Here is a 21967-nt window from a genome sequence, read left to right on the forward strand (position 1 = left end):
TCATAAGCATCTGTCAACATGGCGAAAAGATAGGTAACCCAATGTTCTTGATACCCATCATCCATCACCTTTCTAATGGTCCAATTCTCGAAGGTTATGGTGATGCGGATAGAGACATCAGGATACTGCTAATACCTTTTGCCCAAACAACGCCAACAAAGAAAAGGAAAGACGATGAGATCGCCAAGAAATCCCAAGAAGTAGCAACCCGAAAAATCCAGGAAGAAGAGGCCACAAGAAATATCCAAGCAAGGGCGATACCCTAGAAAAAGAGAGGAGGTTGAGAAACATGCATAGGAACTCCTAAGGCAGCAGCATGAAAAACAAGAGAAGCTTTGAGCAGAGGAAGAATGGAGAAAGGTGACCGAGTCACAAGAACGTAGAGAGCAAGAACATAGACTCAAGAAGCCAATTGGTCCAGACGATGAAATCACAGATTTGGCTCAGGACCCACAGGAGCCAAATCCATTATCACCTCCTCCACAACAAAGAGCAGCTCAAGAGCAAAATCCCCTCCAAGTACCCTTCATCCCAAATTTCTACCAACCATCTCTGGAGTACTGTACATCCAATTTGTACAACTCCCCCGAAGGGTACAAGGATTTAATAAGAAGGGACCACAACATTGACATAAAGGAGCTGGCCTTCCTCCAATCGATCTCGAAACTTAGTGTGGTAGCCCAGAATGTCCTATATAGGCAACAACAAGCCTTCCAGTTGCAACATGAAGAAATTCTCCATGTCTTGCAGCGGCTCAACCAAACGACCACAACACTCCAAAAGGAACATGCAGACCAATTGGTCATCAAAGCCATTGGGCTATAGGCCATTGAAGTGGGAAAAAAGCTTAAACAAGAGCTCTTCTAGACACAAGAAGCCCTGGCAATAGAAAGGTTGAGGATAGATGGTCTCCAGGCTAACTACAATGCATTGCAGCAATAGGCAGAACTCGAGCAATGGCAATATGTACGGGTATTGGAGGAAAAGCAGGCATTGGAGTTACAAGTACAACAATAGGCCCTCCTAATCACACACCTCCATGTGGCTGCTCAGCAAAGAGAGAACCAAGTCTAGACATTGCGAGCAGCCCATCAAATAGCATTGGCTTCTTCTCCTCTAGTACGAGACCAGAATTCCATCCATGATAGGCTACAGGAAATGTTGTTTTGAGATTCTATGCTCCACTTCACACCATGCATTGTTCTCGACATGTACACTTAATTCTTGCACACACTCACGGCTGCACTACTCCCCCATAATATAGATTTTGAAAACACACTCACCTTGCACGACCTTAATGAATCCTTCCGCCACTCCATTGTAGAAGCACATCTGCTCCTAGTAATGGCCTACTTCCACAACGACAGTTCTAGAAGAGGATATGGATATCTTGACCATTTGCTATCACCCAATTGTATACAAATTTATGGCATGGTACAAAGTACTTAGAGACTCCACAAAATATCTTATGACTATGCCATTACTAGATCTAGTCAAGCCTAACGCCCTCAAAGACCTTCCCTACAATCCCTAAATAATTCAATGAAGTATGGAATGGATGCAGGCATGCGACCGGTCGCACTGAAGCCAAATTTATTTTCCATTGCTTGTTTAGGGCAACAAGCAAGCAATATCCACTGACTGGCATCACTGTTCTTTACAATAATATCATGAATGATCTACAAAATATGCTTCAAATTGGCTTGAGCCAATTTGATGACTCTCATGTAGCCTACCCCACTGAAGTCCAAGACCAAGATATGGACTTGGCTAGGAACCTTTTTTCATCTGCCCCACCTCCACTTTTTCCCTCATACCCAGACACAACATTGAGCACAAGCCCACAAGCTCCACCATGATAGGCGTCGATGCAAGAACGAGCACCACCACTCAGCCTTCCACCTCATAGCATGAAGCAGGGGATATGCAGGGGCAGCCTATCGATGGAGAGCAACAAGAAGACATGGGTGCCAAGCACTAATATAATGTTTTCAAACCCATGCTCTTCTCAAATATCGAAGGACTCTATGAAGAAGAATAAGAAGTTGCATAGCAGCCGCTAGAAGAATAGGACCAGTTGTCTCGCAAGACTCCACACCGGACCATGAGACATGGTATGAGGTCACTACTTCCTTTTGATCGATCGAGGATGTGGCAGATGCTAACAGATGGAAAGGGAAGATGCAGAGCTTCCATCTCTCCTAAAAAGACATCATGGAGGTGAGGGCCCTAAAAGAACTCATCCAATGCAGCTTCTACAAGTGGTGGGAAGAACATGCTAGGCATACTTAGGGGTGCCACATCCAGCCAAATTATAAGCTAGTACTTTAGGAAGCTACTGATGCTGGACTCCACCAACCTTAATGTCCAATGTAATTTTGGAAGTATACATCTTTTTGGACAACATATTGCTCTCGCAGCTTAAACAGACAGCGAATTGCCCCAACATTTAACGCTACCGTTGGAGTTGGCCTGACTTTGAAAAGATGCACGATGCAGATCCAAATATCGCATATAATTTTTTGTGCTTTGACTTTCCTATAGTTGGCTCTTCCCTAGCTCTGCCTGCCCAGATGGAAGAGTTCAACTCAACATTTGCATCAGTATCGGATCCAGCCATTGTAGCCACAATACATTTTTTCTGCTTGTGATCATTTTACTAAGGGATCTGCCAACCCAAGCCTTGCTAGCAGAGAAGCACCACCAACAGTTGCAAGTGGAAAGCATATCCAATCTGAACGAGAGTCCTTCATCCCTTCAAGTCATGCGGCTCTACGTACGTGTCTGAAGTCTTCATGGACATCACATATAGACATTTGAAGATATGTTTGAGACACATTTTTGGAAGCCTCTCTATTCCTTTTGCTGCATCTCCCACATGATGTTTAACCACTATTGTATCATGAACAATGCCCTCAAGTCTGACGTCATGCACTGGACACAATCCATGGATGGATTGTGAATAGGAAGGGAGGCATGTTAAAAGACATTAACCATGTTAACGGATCTGGCCTATCCAAACCCTACGGGTTTTGAGCCACAAATGGCTCTGTTTTAAAGTAGTCGTCAAGATTGCCCAAATTGGCCACAATAGCACAAGGGCCATTTGGATCTCATGTATGGATAACACAAGAGCCATTTTGAGATAAAGGAGTATGGAAAGGATTAGCATATGCCTTGGCACTAGATGGACCCAAGTGATGTAATAAAAGGGAGAGAGTGGTACATGAAATAGGATTGGCCCTCCCTTCAAAAGGTGACTTGTATAAAAGGCCAAATGTTTGAATTTAGTCTTCATTGTGTACTTTCAAGGAATGGAATATAAGCTCTACTTTCTCTCATCCTCTTGCATTGAGCTTCCTCGTACTTCCTTGTGAGTTGTCTTGTGATTGCCATCTTCCCTTGCTCCCATCTCCCTCCCTCATGCTCTCTTGTTCCTTCTCTTCCCCTCTCCCCTCTCTTCCCTTTTCCTCGTGGAATCACTTGCACACGATCTGTGACACAAGCGGGTCATTTGTGCTTATGGAGCTCCCACAAGGAGTTGTTCGAGAGTGGAGGCTTCAACGGCATACCTTAAGATCCCCACAACACGTGAGTCACCATTGGAGACTATACACTCTCTCTCCTATTCCCACTTCTCCCTCTCTTCCTTCTCTCTCCACCTTCCCCCTCTCCCCTATCCCCCTTCTCTCTCTCCTCCTCCCCCTCCCTCTACTCTTCCCCCTCTCCCCTATACCCCTTCTCTATATCCTTGGTTGAGCTGGTAGCCAAGCACACACCGCACACACCTGATTCCCGTAGAGCAGCCAACGATAGAAAGAGAAGGGAGATATGGGAGAGAAGAAAGGTGAAGAGAGGGCTGGGCTACACGATCATGTGTTTTGTAGGGAAAGGGAGAGGGGAAAGAGAAAGGCAAAGGGAAGGAGAAGAAGAGGGAGAGGGGAGGGAGAAGAGAAAGGGGGAGAGGAGGGGAAGGGGAGAGAGGGAGAAGAGAGAGAGAGAGGGGAGGGGAGAGTAGGGAGAGAAGAAGGAGGGGCAGGATGATAGACTTCTTTGAGAGTCAAAATATAAGCCACGAAACCCTAAAAATTTCAAACTTCCCCCTCTTTTCCCTCTTCCTCTTCATCCCTAGAATTCAAACTTTCCACTCTCCCTCCTCCCTTCTCTTCCCTAGAATTCAAACTTCCCACTCCCCTTCCCTCCTCTTCCCTCTTCCCCTCTCTCTCCTACCCTTCCCTCCCTTCCCCCCCTCCCCTCCCCTAGCTTTCCTTTCCTTCTCTTCCTCCCCTCTCCTCCCTCTTTCCTTCCCTCCATTCCATCCCTTCCCTTTTTCCCCTACCTTTCCGCAACCATGGCCATCTTTTATTATTATTTTTTTTCAAACAAAAAAATAAATAAATCCTTACGCGGACTTGGATTATAGTCACTCTTTTTTTCCAACCCCTTTCATCGATTATAAATAAGGCATGCTCATGAAACTTTGCAAATACTTTTACCATGTTTAAATCCTACATCCTAAATCCTATATCATAAACCTTGAACTTTGTATCGTAAACCCTAGCCTCTATAGCCTAAACTCTAATCCCTATACATTAAGCCCAAACCATGTAAACCACATTTAATGGGAATGATAATTTTCATGTGCCTTAAGGTTGGTGTGAATGCGGCACATACAAACTATAGTGTCCATAGGAGACTCGCATGTTCGAATAAGGCACCCCTACACCTGGTTTTTGACCCTTGTGCATGACGAGTGGTTAAAAACATGGTATAATGCATCCCCAACCATGCAAACCATATTCGATGGGCATGATACTTTAAAATCATAAAGGTGAGTCCAAATGAGTCATGTGCAAAGTATCTTGCATGTCTAAGACTTACATGTTTGAGTAAGACACCTTGACGGGTGTTTTTCTATCGTTGTGCATGATGGGTGGTGAACAACATGGTATAATGCATCTCGTATCATGCAAACCATATATGATGGGCATAATAATTTGCATGGGCCCTAAGGTATATGACATGAAGGTGCATGCAAATTGTTGTACCCATCTGAGACTCGCATATTTGTATAAGCCACCCAAAAGCGTGTTTTTAGACCCTTGTGCATGATACTTGGTGAAAAATATCGTATAATGTGTCCTCGACTATGCAAACCATATTTGCTGGGCATGATACTTTACACACTCCTAAGTTATGCGACATGGAGGTGCGTGCAAAGTATCATGCCCATCGAAGACTAGCACATTCAAATAAGTCACTCTGAACATGCATGATGGGTGGTGAAAAACATGGTATAAGGCATCCCCGACCTTAATTTGCACTCACCTTAAGGTGGTGAAAAACATGTTGGATGGGCAAGGTAATTTGCACTCACCTTAAGGTAGGAGAAATGGAGATGTGTGTAAACTATTTTATCCATAGGAGACTCACACATCCAAAGAAGACACCTCGATGCATATTTTTTATCCTTGTGCATAACGAGCGATGAAAAACATGGTATAATGCATGTTGCACCATGAAAACCATATCTGATGGGCTCAATATTTTGCACAATTCTTAATTTAGGTGACATCGAGGCGTGTACAAAGGATTGTGTCCATCAGAGATCGCATGTTTGAATAATGCACCCCAACGCATGTTTTTTAATCCTTGTGGATGACGAGTGGTGAAAAACATGGCATAATGCATTCTCGACCATGAAAACCATATCCTATGGGAATGATACTTTTCATTCATCTTAGGATAGATGACATGGAGGTACATGCAAACTATCATGTCCATCGGAGACTCGCACATTCATTAAGCCACCCTGAACTGTGTTTTTTGACCATTATGCATGACAGGTGGTGAAAAACATGGCATAATGCATACCAAACCATGCAAATCATATCTGGTGGGCTCAATACATTGCAAAGTCCTTAATTTGGGTGAATATTAGGCACATGCAAAGTACTGTGTCCATCAAAGACTCACATGTTCGAATAAGACACCTTGACGCATGTTTTTTGATCGTTGTGCATCACAAGTGGTGTAAAAATAATATAATGCATCCCAAACCATGCAAACTATATCCGATGGGTACAAAAATTTGCTTGAGCCTTAAAGTGGGTGTAAATTATCATGCCCATCGAAGATTTGCACATTCAAATAAGCCATCCCAAAGCATGTTTTTTGACCCTTGTGCATTATACTTGGAGAAATACATGGTATAAGTGCCCTCGACCATGCAAATCATATCCGATAGACATGATACTTTGCATGCATCTCAAAATAGGTGATATTGAAATGTGTGAAAAGTATTGTGTCCATCGAACATTTGTGCGTTCGAATAAGCAACCCCGAAGCATAGTTTTTGACCGTTGTACATGATACTTGATAAAGAACATGGTATAATGCACCCTCAATCATGAAAACCACATTGGATAGGCACAACACTTTGCACATGCACTAAGATAGGTGATACTACTGTGTGGGCAAAGTATTATGCTTATCAAAAACTCGTACATTTGAATAAGCCACCCCAAAGCGTTTTTTTAAATCGTTGTGCATCATACTTGTTAAAAAACATGGTATAATGCATCCTTAACCATGCAATCCATATCCAATGGGAACGATACTTTGCACCTGCATCAAGATAATGGGATTGATGCATGTGCAAATTCTCATGACAGTGGGACACTAGTGCGTTCTAATAAGACACCTTGAAATTTTTACTGTTGTGGATGGTACTTGTGAAACATCATATAATGCATCCCGGACCATGAAAACCATATCTGATAGGCATGATACTTTGCACATGCCTCAAGATAGATGGCATTGTCATGCGTGCAAAGTATTTTGTTAGTTGGACATTGGCGCGTTGGAATAAGACACCCCGAAGCACATTTTTTGACTGTTGTGCTTATCTTGATTCAATGCTAATGCTAACGTGGTTTTATGCTTTTCTTAAGAGTTCTTCAGTTCTTGCAATGATCTCTTTGTGTAGAAACAACTAAAAATATGTCGATATGGTCATCCCCATGTTACAATACATTTTTGTAGGCAAAAGAAGTTGCTAGAAGAGTGAGGGAGAGAAATAGATCATGCAGAGCCACTCAAAACAGAAAGGGAAAGAGAGTGCAACAATGAAAGAACGTGCACCTTCATTGTGGACAAAGCACATTGCCTTCATTCAAGCTGTGGAGATCCTTACGAAGATCCATATTGCGACTGCTGGAGGAAAGTTAGGAACAAATTATTGAGAAAGAAGAAGAAAGTGAGCAAGAAAACACAAAGAGAAAGATGTGCAACCTGAAGAAGTTGGTGGAAGAGTGAGTAAGAGATATAGATCATGGTGAGTGCACTCAAAAGAGGAAGACAAAGAGAAAGAGTGGGTCACTACAACATGGTAGTAAACGTATGAAGGCGCGAAGCGAAATTAACATCAGAGACATAGGCTAAATACTGAAGGAACTTTTGAGTGTATACCGAATAGAGGCTCTAGACCTGATTACAAATAGCTCATGGTGGCTGCTTGCTGAGTGCTTTATGAGAGTAAATGCCCATGGTGGCTTAATGACTCATCAATCTGCAAATCTCTTTCTAGGTCTATCCCACAATAAGTTGCCATCAACCCTTACATAGGATTTGTTTGGGTGTTATCTCGTGTATCCATGACCTGTGCCATTTCCCACACCTGCTTCTTGAACATGTTGTGTGCTTAACGATTCCTACCTTCTCAACTCTTGAATGCCACTTATTTACCACCTCAGCCACCACGTTCAATGTGATTCTTCTTGTGTGGTTTTTGGGGGTCAATGGTCAAGCTCTAAAGTAGAATATGTAGAAGGCTACCTAGGCTTCATCAATAACATCCAAGCTACAAAGGTTAAAGGAGCTCAAGGGAACATCCATTTACCTAGGTCCACTCTAGCCATGGTGTATCCCAAGATGATGACAAACAACTTGCCACAACATTGATGAGTGCCTTTGAGGCAAAAGGAAAGGGCTTGATAGATGATGTTGAGGCATTGCATCCAAGGAGAAAAGATGCTTTGGGCATAAAAAAGGAAGTATAGATCTCTAAGCACGAGAAGAGCTAATAATAATTCAAGTCATATTATAGAGCCAAGATTATGAGATTGAAGGAGAGCATAAACCCAAATTTCATGGACCTCAAGGAGGTGGAGACAATCATGGACTAATTGAAGCAAATACACAAAGGGTGCCAACAAGCACATGAGAACAATAATCAATAAGTAGAACCATCATAAGATGAATGAGAAAGAAAAAGAACGAGTCAAAAAAGAAAAGAGATGACTTCAAATGGGGTTACAAGAGGAGCTAGAGCTGTATTTGGTAGAGGTGGAAGATGACAATGTGTGAATATGTAGGGAAACCACAAGAGATATAGTTGAATTCAAAAGCCTTGAACCAGCAAGTTCAACTACAAGGAAAACGTGGGCATAATTCTAGTTTGAGGATAGTTTGGGGGTAAGGAAAACGAGGAGTAATAACAAGGTCAATTTCGGCTATCAAAGAATTTTTAATTGTGAAGGGGCGATTTTTTGTACATAAGCCCAATTTCTCCTAGAATAGGGGAGCCTCCATTACAGAGGTGTCTGTTGGGATATCTCAAGGTGTATGCCTCAGGCACACCTTATGTTTCTATGTGTGAGTGCTAGAGGCACAGTTAGGTGCCCACAAGCACAGTTAGGTGGTGGAAAAGCCACATAGGATGATTGAGTGAATCTAGGAGCAGATTGAGGAGATGATTGTGGAGCTTTGAGGTCATCAGTGATGTCAGTGACCTTGTCTGAGGTGCCTACTTAAGGACCTCTTTCTTCTTTATTCTATAAGCAAGTATTCTAAGTTTGTGTCCACTCTACTCTTTCTTTTCAATATTCCAACATGGTATCAGAGCCCTTTGATCCCCCTTGAGCCCATTTCTGCCACATCATCATCTTCTTCTTCTCCATTTTCCTCTTTCTTCCCAAAATCTTTGAGAGCTTGGTTCTCCATCTACAAACAGCCATTGCCCAAACCCTCTGAGCTGGAAACTCCTCTAGTATGGGCGAACTTCCACCTGCAAGCAATTGAAGAAAAAACGTCTGTGGTGGCTGCCATTCTCCAAAGAGCGAATTTCTTCTGTTGCTCAATACTCCCTGCCTACTCCGCCATTGCTTGAGCCCTCTTAGGAGTAGATGGGCGACCTCAAGACGAAGATTTTGAGCCATTTTTCAGGTCATTTGGTTCAGTAACGAGGGAGAAATCGTCAAAACTCAGTTTCAGCCTGTAGCAACTCTCCCGGGCAAAAGTGCGCACCATTTCGTCCAACCTCTGTGCTGGACCTTCTCTGGTATATGAGCTTTCTTTTGCTTCAGAAAGCCCTCTTTTCCTTGCTTTGAAAAGTGTGCTATGAGCCCTCCAAGTTCAGCTCTCTAGTTTTGACAGTTTTTACATGCTTTTGAAAATGATGCTACATAAAATGCTACTCTAGCATTTCTGGTCTTTTGAAGTTTTTAATAACTTCACTACAAGTGTTGCTTCAGTTTTGTTTTGACTTGCTAGACCTGGTTGTGATTGGAAAGTGGTTATTTCATCCACTTCTATGAAGCATATAAAAAGTAGCATCATTGTTTGAAAACTAGTCACTACTATTTGCTACATTAAATGCTTATATTTTGAAGCATTTCAGTTGTTATTCTAAGCCCTGTAAGAGAGAAGACACTACCCAATACTTGGGTTAGAGCCTCTCATGGCTTGCTTATGCAAAATATGTGAAAAGCCAAAACATAAAGCAATGTCTTGTTATGCTACAAAGGATGAAAATGCCAACCCGACTTCCTTGTTGAAGATTGCCAAAACAATGGTTGCCAAAAAGGAAGCAAATACAGAGATCTACACTCTCATGGCACTTTTATTTGACTCCAAGTACAAGAAAAAGATGAAGGTCAGATATGCTTCTCTACACAACTATGGAGATGACAAGATAATTGTTCTCTTGAAGGTTATGACTTTCAGATCCACTTGTTCTATCATAGTACCATCTTATAAGGCACTAGACACTGCCCATGTGGTAAGACCTTGCCTTGACATGGATATTTTGCCTCCACAAGATGAGGCATCCCATGAAGATTATGCATTTTAAATCATCTCTATGTATGCTCCAGATCACTCTTTTTATGTCAAGGTACTCAGCCTGGATAGTCCTCCAAAATGAATGAAAATAAATTATTGTGTGTTGTATGTTTTGTAAACACCTCTGGTCACCTTATGATGTAGGCCATGTGTATGTTTTGTTCCATGGTACCTCCTACAGACATTGTGTGCATGTACATGTAGGAGAGATAACCATTGGAAGGTCTGTTTGTATCCCTTTCTGTTTACCTTACACACAAGGGAACCCTTGCTAGCATGAGAACCTAGCCATAGATTTATCCTTGACCACCATGAGATGGCATGAGAAACTATGAGACTAGATGTATCCTTGACATAGCCTAAGGCATTTCCTTGAGGGGGGGTTTGTTGGGATATCTCAAGGTGTATGCCTCAGGCACACCTTATGTTTCTATGTGTGAGTGCTAGAGGCACAGTTAGGTGCCCACAAGCACAGTTAGGTGGTGGAAAAGCCACATAGGATGATTGAGTGAATCTAGGAGCAGATTGAGGAGATGATTGTGGAGCTTTGAGGTCATCAGTGATGTCAGTGACCTTGTCTGAGGTGCCTACTTAAGGACCTCTTTCTTCTTTATTCTATAAGCAAGTATTCTAAGTTTGTGTCCACTCTACTCTTTCTTTTCAATATTCCAACAGTGTCCACATGGCAAAATCGTGTTGAAGGGTGCTATATTCCCTTATCCAACTCTCTTTTGATAATTCTCTATGGGACCCCTTTTTTAGTCCAAAATTTTTGTATGCTCCAAATCATCAAAATAACATGAATAGAATTGTTGCAATTAAATATGTTAGAACTCCAAGGTTAAGGATATAAACTTTTAAAGATGAATCCAATTCCACACCATGAGTGAAGTTAGAACTCTCCCTCAAGTGCAAGAAGCCTCTTCCAATAAGAGCCAACCTAATTAGATATGACACTTTGGAGTCTACGAAACTCATCCAAAGAGAGAAGTATTTGAAACTAGCAACCATGAATATATAAGACCAATAATTAGCAAGAATTCTCTCAGTAATACTACCTTACACGAATAACACACAACACTCCTTTCTTGGGCGAGGTCCTTAACATTAATTATACTTACTCTATGAGAGAGTCTTAGTTGCCAACACAATCCCATTCACAACACCCCTTTCTTGGACAAGGTCCTTAACATTGATTATACTTACTCTATGAGAGAGTATTATTTGCTAACACAATCCCATTCGCTACATTTGATACATATCTTCTTGATGCTACTAGTCACATACTTGTACATGCTGAGCATAGAAGCTTCTTCAAAACCACATTTCCTGAGATAGGATATGGCACTACAAACATGGGAGGCCTTATTGCCTAGAATACTATACTTTTTCTAATCACTGAGGCCAACTCTGATTTCATAGATCCAAAGACCTAAGGTCGTGCCCTACTTTGCAAAGGACAAGGTAGACACTTTTCCAACACAACGTTGAGCATTGTATTCCTTGCTTAAATGTTAGAAGGTGCATTGGATCTTCCTCAATATCATAGTGTAAGTCAATCTTACAATTCATACTAATCTTTATGTGCCTCATTTTGCATTCATCTAGGCTTTTCTTGCATTTCTCCAAAGACAAAGAATGAGCATTACCATAATCTCAACACTAGCAAGCAAGGATTCAATCGAGACGTAGATTTCATTTGCAAGGGGTGATATAATTACTAAGCACTTGGAGTTTTGCACACTTACTTCAATTATAGGATTGCTTGCAAGAGACACATGCTTAATGTGTCTTTGATCACCATTATTCCCAGATCAATAACCCCTTTGTCTCTAGTCGCATTCGAACTTCCATAAAAGTGTCTTACAAGTTGATCTCATGATTCATAGTAACCTTTACTACCTCTAGGGTCCAACCCAAACACACAATGCTAACATGCAAATTGGATAGAAGACCTACATGATTACCATGCAATTGCGCATTGGCACTGTTATTTACACTTATATGAGCTTGCAAGAGGCACATGTTTATTATATTGATCATCATCGTATTGGGATAAATAAACCCCACCTCCCTCCTTCAGTGGACCTTTTGAGGACTTTGAGATACAATTTTACCTTCTATAAATGCACACATGGTTTTGATTCGCATTAATTCCCTCAACCTAGTTAGTCATTACCCCAACCTTCTATATTTCTAATTAATGTCACGTATACCAATTAGTATGATTTAGCATATGTGTGCAACCCTCATTTTGGATTCATCTCCACTTCTCCAAGTACTCGGGATGAGATAGACTACCAACCTAGTCTTTCCCATGATCTCAACAATAGCAAGCCAGGACTCAATAACTCGCGGGTTTCATTTGCAAGAGGTGCTATGGAATAGCATATTTACATGGACACTTGTCTTTGATACTATTGTCTCTGTGCCAACATGGACTTAGGTAGAACAAAACATGAGTGTAGAGTAGCGACAAAGCTCTGCTTGTACTTGCATAAGGCTAGAAATATCCCTCTTAGAGATCCAACTTGCATGTTCCACATCCAAGTTCTACATACGATTCCACATGCAACACCTACATGCAAGTTCTACTCACAACTGCTACATGCAAGTCCTACCTACAACTCCTACATGCGATTCCTATATGCATGTTCTACATGCGAGTTCTATATGCAACTTCTACATGGAACTTCTATATGCAAGTTCTACATGTAGAGAGAGAATGTCTTACAATTCCTACATGTAGAGATAGAAGCTGTCGAACTTGTATAAATACCCCATAATGGAATGAAGCCCATACTCTTTGGGGCATTGTGTTGAGTTCTACTTTGGTATTCCAAGCAATTGTCTCAAATATCCATGCTTCCTTGCACTCCACGTCCAAAAGCATTTCCTAACCTTGCATCCTCTCCCTCTCCTTATCCCTCCTCCTTCTCGTCCGCCCTCCCCCTCCTCCTCCTCCCTCCTCTCTCTTCTTTCCCCCATGCTTTTACATTTTCGTCCTCTCCCACTCCTATGCTCCCCCTAAACCTTCAGTTCCTCAATCCTTAACCTCCATGATCTACGAGGGAGACGAGTCCTCAACCACGTACTCTACCCTGCACCTTGGATTCTCCTTCTAACCCTGAAACTTTGGAATCTCTCTAAACCTTGAAACCTCTTTTTAAACTATGGAACCTCTCTCTAAACCTTAGAACCTCATGACCATCTCTTTCTTCCTTTGGATTTTCGTCAAAGTCTTCTGTTTTCCGACAAAGTTTTCCGTTCAAGTTTTTTCCCTCCCCCTCCCCATCCATCATTTCCCCCTTCCACCATCACCCTCTCCCCCTCCACCATCCCCTTCCATCTATCCCCCTTTCTCCCTCCCCCCTCCATCTCCACCACCCCCTATCCCTACCCCTACCCCCTCCACCCCCACCCCCTCCAATCCCCTCTCCACCACCTCCTCCACCACTCCCTCACCCCCTTCACCACTCCCCATCCCCCTCCCCCTTACCCCGCATCCCCCCCCTCCATTCCACGCACACAACCCTCCCTCTCCACCCCCCCTCTCCCTTTCACCCTCCCCTTTCTCGCCCTCCTCCCCCTCTCTCTATCTCTCTCTACCTCCCCTCTCTCTCTCTATCTCTCTCTCTCTCTCTCTCTCTCTCTCTTCCCCCCCCCTTCTCTTTTTTAGCTTCCCAAGGACGATAATAAACTTCCACTTCTACTTCTACTTCTACTTCTCTACTCCCCCCCCCCCTGCCCCTCCCCCTCTCTCTCTCTCTCTCTCTCTCTCTCTCTCTCTCTCTCTCTCTCTCTTTTCCTCCCTCTTTTTCTACCCCCCTCGCTAACCGCTCCACTCCCTACTCTACCCTACTTCGAACTAAAGGGCTAATAAGCCATTTTATTAAGCAAGGGCTTATAAGCCCTTACAAGAGCAGCGCCCACCTCAAGGCGACGCATCCACAATGCCCACCCACGCGACGACACAACCACCCACGCGATGGCACAGCAGTGGTGACGTGCCAATGGTGGTTTGCCTGAGGCAAAACCACCCAAACCAGTGACGACGCCCGCCCCTCCCCGCCGATCTTCCACTCTCAATAGCCATCCGCTCAATGCCCGTCTCCCTCAATCTCCTCCACCCAGCCTCCCTCACCCACTCCACGACCCCTCCTGCAAAAACCCCCCTCCTTCAACAATCCCTCTCCCCCCTCCCCTCTTAGACGACGCCGCGCGACGCCTTCCTTAAATAAATTTTTTTAATTTATTAAAATAAAATAAAATAAAATAAAAATTTAACTAACCCTAGATATACTAATCCTAAAACTAACCTAGGTTAAGTTAGTACGTCAAGTTAGGTTAGTCTAATAGATTAGGTTAGATTGTTGATCTAGGTTTAGTTAAAATTAATCCTCTGGTTAGTTGAACTAACTACAGTTAGTTATAGTTACAATTAGATTAGCATAACCTAAGGTAGCCTAGTTACAGTCTGATTAGGTTAGTTAAACTGACCTTTAATTAGTAACTAAATACAATTAGTTAGATTAACCAAAGTAACTGTCCAATTATAATAACTGGACACTTGATCTAATTGACTAGTTAGACTAACTGAAATTAACTTGATTCAAATCCCTCAGTTGGACCTAAAGTCAATTCACACCAACCTTAAGACCAAGGCAAAGCCCAATTTAGGTTAGGTTAGTCTAATAGATTAGGTTAGATTGTTGATCTAGGTTTAGTTAAAATTAATCCTCTAGTTAGTTGAACTAACTACAGTTAGTTATAGTTACAATTAGATTAGCATAACCTAAGGTAGCCTAGTTACAGTCTGATTAGGTTAGTTAAACTGACCTTTAATTAGTAACTAAATACAATTAGTTAGATTAACCAAAGTAACTGTCTAATTATAATAACTGGACAATTGATCTAATTGACTAGTTAGACTAACTGAAATTAACTTGATTCAAATCCTTCAGTTGGACCTAAAGTCAATTCACACCAACCTTAAGACCAAGGCGCTCCCCCCCCCCCCCCAAAAAGCCCAATTTTACCCACTAATAGAATCTGAAGTTCCAGAAACCGATAGCATTGTAGAAACTCCAATCTATGAGGAACCAGCAAAAACACATACAATAAACCTCGCCCTGAAAGGAGAGGAAGAAAAACTGATTTTCATTGGAAAACAGCTTCTATAGGAAGATGAAACCAAACTCAAAGCACTCCTAATGAAATACCGTGACTGCCTAGCATGGTCATACAAAGAGATGAAAGAAATTTCACCAGACGTGGCAGTACACACGATACCTATAAGGAAAGGTGTTCACCCTAAGGTATGTGGACCTTATCGCACAAATCCTAAGTATGGTACCATGGTTTATGACGAGCTTCAAAAACTCCTAAATGTCGGATTCATCTACAAGATAAAGCACACTGATTGGATTTCACCCATTATCATTGTGCCTAAGCGTAATAAGAAGCTCAAAATATGCGTAAACTTAAAGAATGTGAATGTCGCCACAATTAGGGATCACTATCCCCTTACCTTTACAGAAACAATGTTAAGAAAGGTGACGGGTTCCAAAATATATAGCTTCTTGGATGGCTTCACTGGCTGTAACCAAGTGTAAACTGCTCCTAAAGACCAATAAAAAACATCATTTGCTACAGAATGGAATATTTTTTCATAGAGTCATGCCATTCGGCCTTTGCAATGCCCCAATCACATTCCAATAAGTCATGTTCACAACTTTCAAGTCATTTTTGAATAAGTTTTTACAGGTGGCCTTTGAGCTTTTAAAGCGACGCCTAATCACAGCACTCATCCTTATATCTCCCAATTGGGATATTGATTTTCATGTTCATACTGACAAATCCAAGTATGCAATTGGAAGTGTGCTTTGTCAACCTGGTGAACATAAGAAAGACTACCCATTCCACTTCGCCAATCGACAACTCAATGATGCAGAGATCAACTATACCACCACAGAAAGAGAAGCCCTCGCAATGGTGTATAGTGTTAAAAAATTTCGGCACTATCTATTGTCAAATGATTTTGTCTTCTACACCGACCATCAAGCATTGCTTTATCTTGTGAACCGTCCATGTACAACATGGAGAATCACCAGATGACTTCTCTTGCTTCAAGAATTTAACTTCAAAATAGTGATCCGCAAAGGTGCCCAACACTACATTGTCGATCACACGTCTCGTATCCAATCGGGAGAAGCAGCCACTGAAGTCGAAGACGACTTGCCAAATGCCACACTATTTCAGATAGATGATGTTCCAGATTGGTGTGGAGATATCATTGGATACTTAATGGCAAGAAGACTACCCCCTGAAATAAAAGCAGTAGATGCCAGAAAACTAATTCTAAAGGTTATACCCTATTAACTCATTACAAGACAACTGTACAAGATGAGCAAGGACCATGTATTATCAAGATGTGTAATGCCTCATGAGATCATGCCAATCCTGGGTGAAGTCCATGAAGGCATTGCAGGAGGACACTTCCAAGGGGAAGCCACAGTAAGAAAAGTTCTCGCAGGCTACTAGTGACCGACACTGTGGACAAATGCCTATGAATATATAAAAGGCTGTGATGTATGCCAACGGACTACTAAACCACAATACAAAGACTTCAATCGCCTAACAATAGTTGTTGCACAAAAATCATTTGAAAAATGGAGGATTCACTATGTGGGTCCCATACATCCAACAACAAAAGGAACACATGCATGCTATATCATTGTGACCACTGATTACTTTACAAAATGAGCTGAAGCTAAAGTAGTCAGAAAGACAGAGACCAGACGCACAACAAGATTCTTATACGAGAATGTGATCACTCGATTCGAATGTCCCATTGAAATTGTGTCGAATAGAGACACATTTTGTCAATGAGATAATCCAAGAACTCTTGTATGGCTTTATGGTAATCCATAGAAAATCCAACTTCCTCCAAGGGAATGGACAGGCCGAATCCACCAACAAAATATTATGCATTATCCTCACCAAGATAGTAGAACCACATCATTCTGATTGGACAGAGAAACTGAATGCAACTTTATGGACATACAGAACTACACTCAAGGTCAATACAGGGCATACACTGAAGCTGTGGTCCCACTAGAATTTGTAATACCAAGCCTACGCATAGTAGTATAGGAACGCATGGGAGACCATGAATCCTTGAAAGAAAGACTATCAGTTGGAGAAGCATACGGAGACAAGACTAGTCGCCCATCATGCCATGACAATAAAAAAACGCAAAAGAAAGGCATGGTTTGACAGAAATATTAAAGCTAAAGACATCAAGAAACGTGACTTGGTCTTGTTATTCCACAAATAAGCACTCACACGATTTTGCATAGGCACATAATAGATTGCATCAATAATAGTATCACACACTTTCATTCCATACTCTCAATGCATACAATGAATTCACAAGCAAGATAAGAAGCTATGGTAAAACTCAAGATGAATTGGTAAAAGAGTCTGTAGTCTCAGCAACAAGATCCCCGCTAAACATCACAGCCGTCTCCTAAATGCAAAAATATCAGACTTGCATACAAACTTATCTACAAGCTCAATAATACGGATGTAATCGCATCCAACATGTATGCAAGATAGCAAAATACCAGTCTCAACAACGAGATCCCCGCCAAACCTCTTTCTAAGAAGATTTGATGGTAGAATTTGCAACCTCAGCAACGAGATCCCCTCTGAAATTCACAACCGTCTATCCCTACTCAAGAAGAGAGAAGCTTTCTAACTACAGATCATAAATTGTATGGTGCAAAAGCATTACAGCAGAAACGATTCGCATGCCCCAAGCTTAACAGCCACTGGGCTACGCACATGGCATCCCAACTCCGAAATCCAAATAAGACATAATCTGAGAACGAGTAATAAAATGGATCTAGGAGTATGTTGTCTCTGTGCCAACATGGACTTAGGTAGAACAGAATATGTGTGTAGAGTAGCGCCAAAAATCCAAGCTCCGCTTGTACTTGCATAAGACTAGAAATAATCCCTCTTAAAAATCCAACTTGCATGTTCTACATGCAAGTTCTACATACGATTCCTACATGCAACTCCTACATGCAAGTTCTACTTGCAACTCCTACATGCAAGTCCTACATGCAACTCCTACTTACAATTCCTACATGCAGAGAGAGAAGCTCTCCAACTTGTATAAATATCCCATAATGGAATGAAGCCCACACTCTTTGGGACATTGTGTTGAGTTCTACTTTGGTATTCCAAGCAATTGTCTCAAGTATCCATGCTTCCTTGCACTCCACGTCCAAAAGCATGTCCTAACCTTGCATCCTCTCCCACTCCTCCTCCCTCCTCCTCCTCCTCCTCCTGCTCCCTCCTCCTTCCTTCTCCTCCTCCTCCTCCTCCTTCTCCCTCCTCCTCCTCCTCCTCCTCCTCCTCCTCCGTCCTCTTCCTTCTTTCCCCCATGCTCTTATACCTTCTTCCTCTCCTACTCCTATGCTCCCCCTAAACCCTTAGTTCCTCAACCCTTAACCTCCATGATCTACGAGGAAGACGAGTTCTCCACCATGTACTCTACCCTGAACCTTGGATCCTTCTTCTAATCCTGGAACCTCCTCTAAACTCTGGAACCTCTCTAAACCTTGGAACCTCCTTCTAAACTCTGGAACCTCTCTAAACCTTGGAAGCTCCTTCTAAACCTTGGACCTCCTCCTGAACCTTGAAACCTCCTTCTAAAACCTGAACTTCCCTCTAACCCTTAAACTCTTCCTAAACCTCTCAACCCCCAATGAAGGCGAAAGCCTTCATTACCTCAACCATGATGATACACGTTCCTTTACACATGGATGCACTATGTTTGCTTACCACACTTAAGCCTATGTCTCTCACCGAAATACGACTCGAGGTCCTAAGCTACATGTATAATACAAACGACAACCCCGATATATCTGTAGGTGACAAAAAGCCTCGGAACCCTGCATAACTGAGAATACACTGCTCTTTCTGCGGAAGCCGTGGGAAAGAGCTAACAGATACCCTTGTTCAACGATCGATGAAACTCCGCCTCTCCCCCCCTGTCTTGAGTTACATCGGATCTTCCTCAAAGTTGTCTTACAAATCGATCTCAAGATTATGACAAATCTTTATGTAGCTCTGGAAACCCCTCCCCATTGTTTTGGGATCAATAGACCCCACCATGCCTCATTTAGAGGACTTTCTAAGGACTTTGAGATACAAGTTTAGCTTCTCCAAATGCACACATGGCTTTGATTGGCATTACTCCCCTCGACCTAGTTAGTCATTACCCCCACCTTCTATACTTATAATCAATATCATGCATGCCAATCGGTATGACTTAGCCTATGAGTGCAACCATGAAATAACGCTCTTAGCAAGTTTCCTCCAAAGGTTATGGCTAAGATACGTGTTATCTCATTTTGGATTCATTTGCACTTCTCCAAGGACTTGGGATGAGATAGACTACCAACCTAGTCTTTTCCATGATCTCAGCATTTGAAAGCAAGGATTCAATCAAGTCGTGGGTTTCATTTGCAAGGGGTGCTATGTAATAGGGTATTTACATGAGCACTTGTCTTTGATCACTATTGTTCCATGATCGATTAAAACCCCCCCTCCGCACCTTTTTGTCTCTAGCTGCATTGGATCTTCTTCGAAGTTGTCTTACAAGTTGATCTCAGGATTCAGATAAATCTTTATGTACCTCTAGGAACAGCCACTCCCCCCCCCCCAAAAAAAAAAACTCCAATACATGGCATCATGCCATTCTTCCATCTCGCCCAAATTTCATGGCTTTTTATCTAGGTTCCACGGTCATCCAAAGGCAACAAAGGAAATAAAGAATTGATATAGTCTCACCCAATTTAGGACCTCATGTTAAACCACCAATTAGAAACAATTAAAAGTGTGCATGCATGATACATGCACATCAAAGAGTATACATTTTTTCCTTCACATCAATTACAATTTTTGCATGTCATAACTCATATAAGGAAGTGCAAATGATGCATGTGAATAACTATTTCCCTTTGCATAATTCAATATGCATGTGCAGAGGTTTTAGATTAGTTGAAGGTTATTGTTGCAGCTTGTTAAAAGACCAATCGCTATTTCTGTACCATCTTCAAATTCCATTAAAGTATATCCCCTTTAGACGCAATTAAGACAATATCCTGCCCAAAACAAAGGAAGTCATAAATACAGAGATCCACTCAGTTTTATGATTCTCGCAAACACACGCTCTCAACAAGTCAAGTTACCAACGAGGACATATAAGGACACTCCGTCACTTTAGCTATGTTTTTTACTATCATCACATCCATGGCACAAAAAAATGCAAGAAGCGACTAAAGAGCAACTTATGTGCAAGCATTGTGACCTTTCAGGTCTAAAATCACGAAGCTGGCCAACATATGTAGGAAAAACTCACCTTACTATTGAATGGCACGGCATCTATAGCAGTGACGGCGTTTGAACCTGGCAGCAATGATAACAGGGCAGCCAGCTCAAATTTCGAATACTCCGACAATGTAGGCACCAATAACCTCCTTTACTATGACAACAACTCAGGATCCCAATGCTTGAGAGCTCTCATGAGGCCTGTCCACAGAAACATCATGATTGCAGTATTCCTTTGAGTATGACTACAAAACTTCTCAAGTAAAATCATCAACCTCTCAACAAGACTAACTTGTAACACATCATGGCTTTAAGTTTGAGAATTGTATTCAGGTGGTTTGGCGGGTATAATAAAAGTCTGTCGCCATGGATCGTAGGTATGTACACTTTTATTGCGTAGCTCAAAAGTTGCCAGATGGCATTCTGTACTTGCACTTCCAACCTTCCTACTTCATGTTTGAGGGCTGTACCTGTCTGAACTGTCAGCGTTGTCTCCATTGGATTGGCCAGCTTCTGTCTGCTCAACAGCTAATGCCAAAACATCGGGCGTTATCTCCAAACTCCCACTCTTGCTGCCCCATCGTGACATTCTTGGATGAGGTCCACACTTAGGATCAGTAATTTCTATTGGAAGAGGCCGATCCGTTGCATGGGTCAAAGCAGCATCAAAACTTCCTTTGATTTCCAGGCCCAACTCATCAATTCCACTTACCCTTTCTTGTCCTGCTTGATTAACATTACTATCTCCAGCTTGCCATGAAGGTTTACTACCACTCTCAGGACCCCCACCAGCCTTCACAATGGGCAGAGGATTGACGATAATTTGGCCAGATGCATCCAATTGGACCTTAGACCGGAAATCATTTTTGGGAGGCTCAACTTGTGCACAGAAAACTGCATGGAAATTTTGAAGAACTCCCAAATTGTAAGGGTTCACTCTATTATCATAACGGTATCTGAAGTTCTCATAAGTAGTCTGCAATCAGAAGAACCAGTATAAAACTCAAAATGGTTCCCCAACGACTTTACTGCATCCTAGCCCTTATTATCTTCGACAATCACAAGAAATATTTGATTCTAATACAAACTGGAATCGCTCTAAAATTATTATTTAAATATCATGCCAGAGAAAAGCAGCAAGCAGCAGCATCTAGTAAATGTAGAACAAAAGAAAATGATGCAGGCTCAAATTTATAAGAGACCATAACTATATAGAAAGAAAGAGAGGTTATTAAAGAATAGTATGAAGTGATGAAGGCAGCTAATAGCAGGTGCAACACATGAAGGAGTGTGTGACTCGGTTCTGAGCATTTTAGGATGTGGCGAACTGCAACAATATCATGCTAGAGAAAAGCAGCAAGCAGCAGCATCTAGTAAATGTAATCATTTTAGGATGTGGCAAACTGCAACACAGCATGATGAATTGTGTAGGGAGTAC

General features: G+C 42.0%; 1 protein-coding gene across 2 annotated transcripts in view; it reads right to left on the minus strand.

Annotated features, from left to right (window-relative positions):
- Positions 1-20078: 20078 nt before the first annotated feature.
- The window catches only part of LOC147899838 (protein S-acyltransferase 8-like), a 118436-nt gene continuing 116547 nt past the window's right edge, over positions 20079-21967 (minus strand). For both annotated transcript variants that reach the window (XM_087376712.1, XM_087376711.1), the window contains 3 exons: positions 21000-21505; positions 20561-20730; positions 20079-20303 (listed from right to left, as the gene is read on the minus strand). In XM_087376712.1, the coding sequence (XP_087232838.1) occupies positions 20697-20730; positions 21000-21505 (540 nt within the window). In that variant the 3' untranslated portion in view covers positions 20079-20303; positions 20561-20696. The remainder of the gene's footprint in view (positions 20304-20560; positions 20731-20999; positions 21506-21967) is intronic.

This window comes from Dipteris shenzhenensis, chromosome 7 (genome assembly GCF_047967505.1).
Source record: "Dipteris shenzhenensis isolate YYH24624 ecotype China chromosome 7, Dip_SZ_1.0, whole genome shotgun sequence".
NCBI classification, from domain to species: Eukaryota; Viridiplantae; Streptophyta; class Polypodiopsida; order Gleicheniales; family Dipteridaceae; genus Dipteris; species Dipteris shenzhenensis.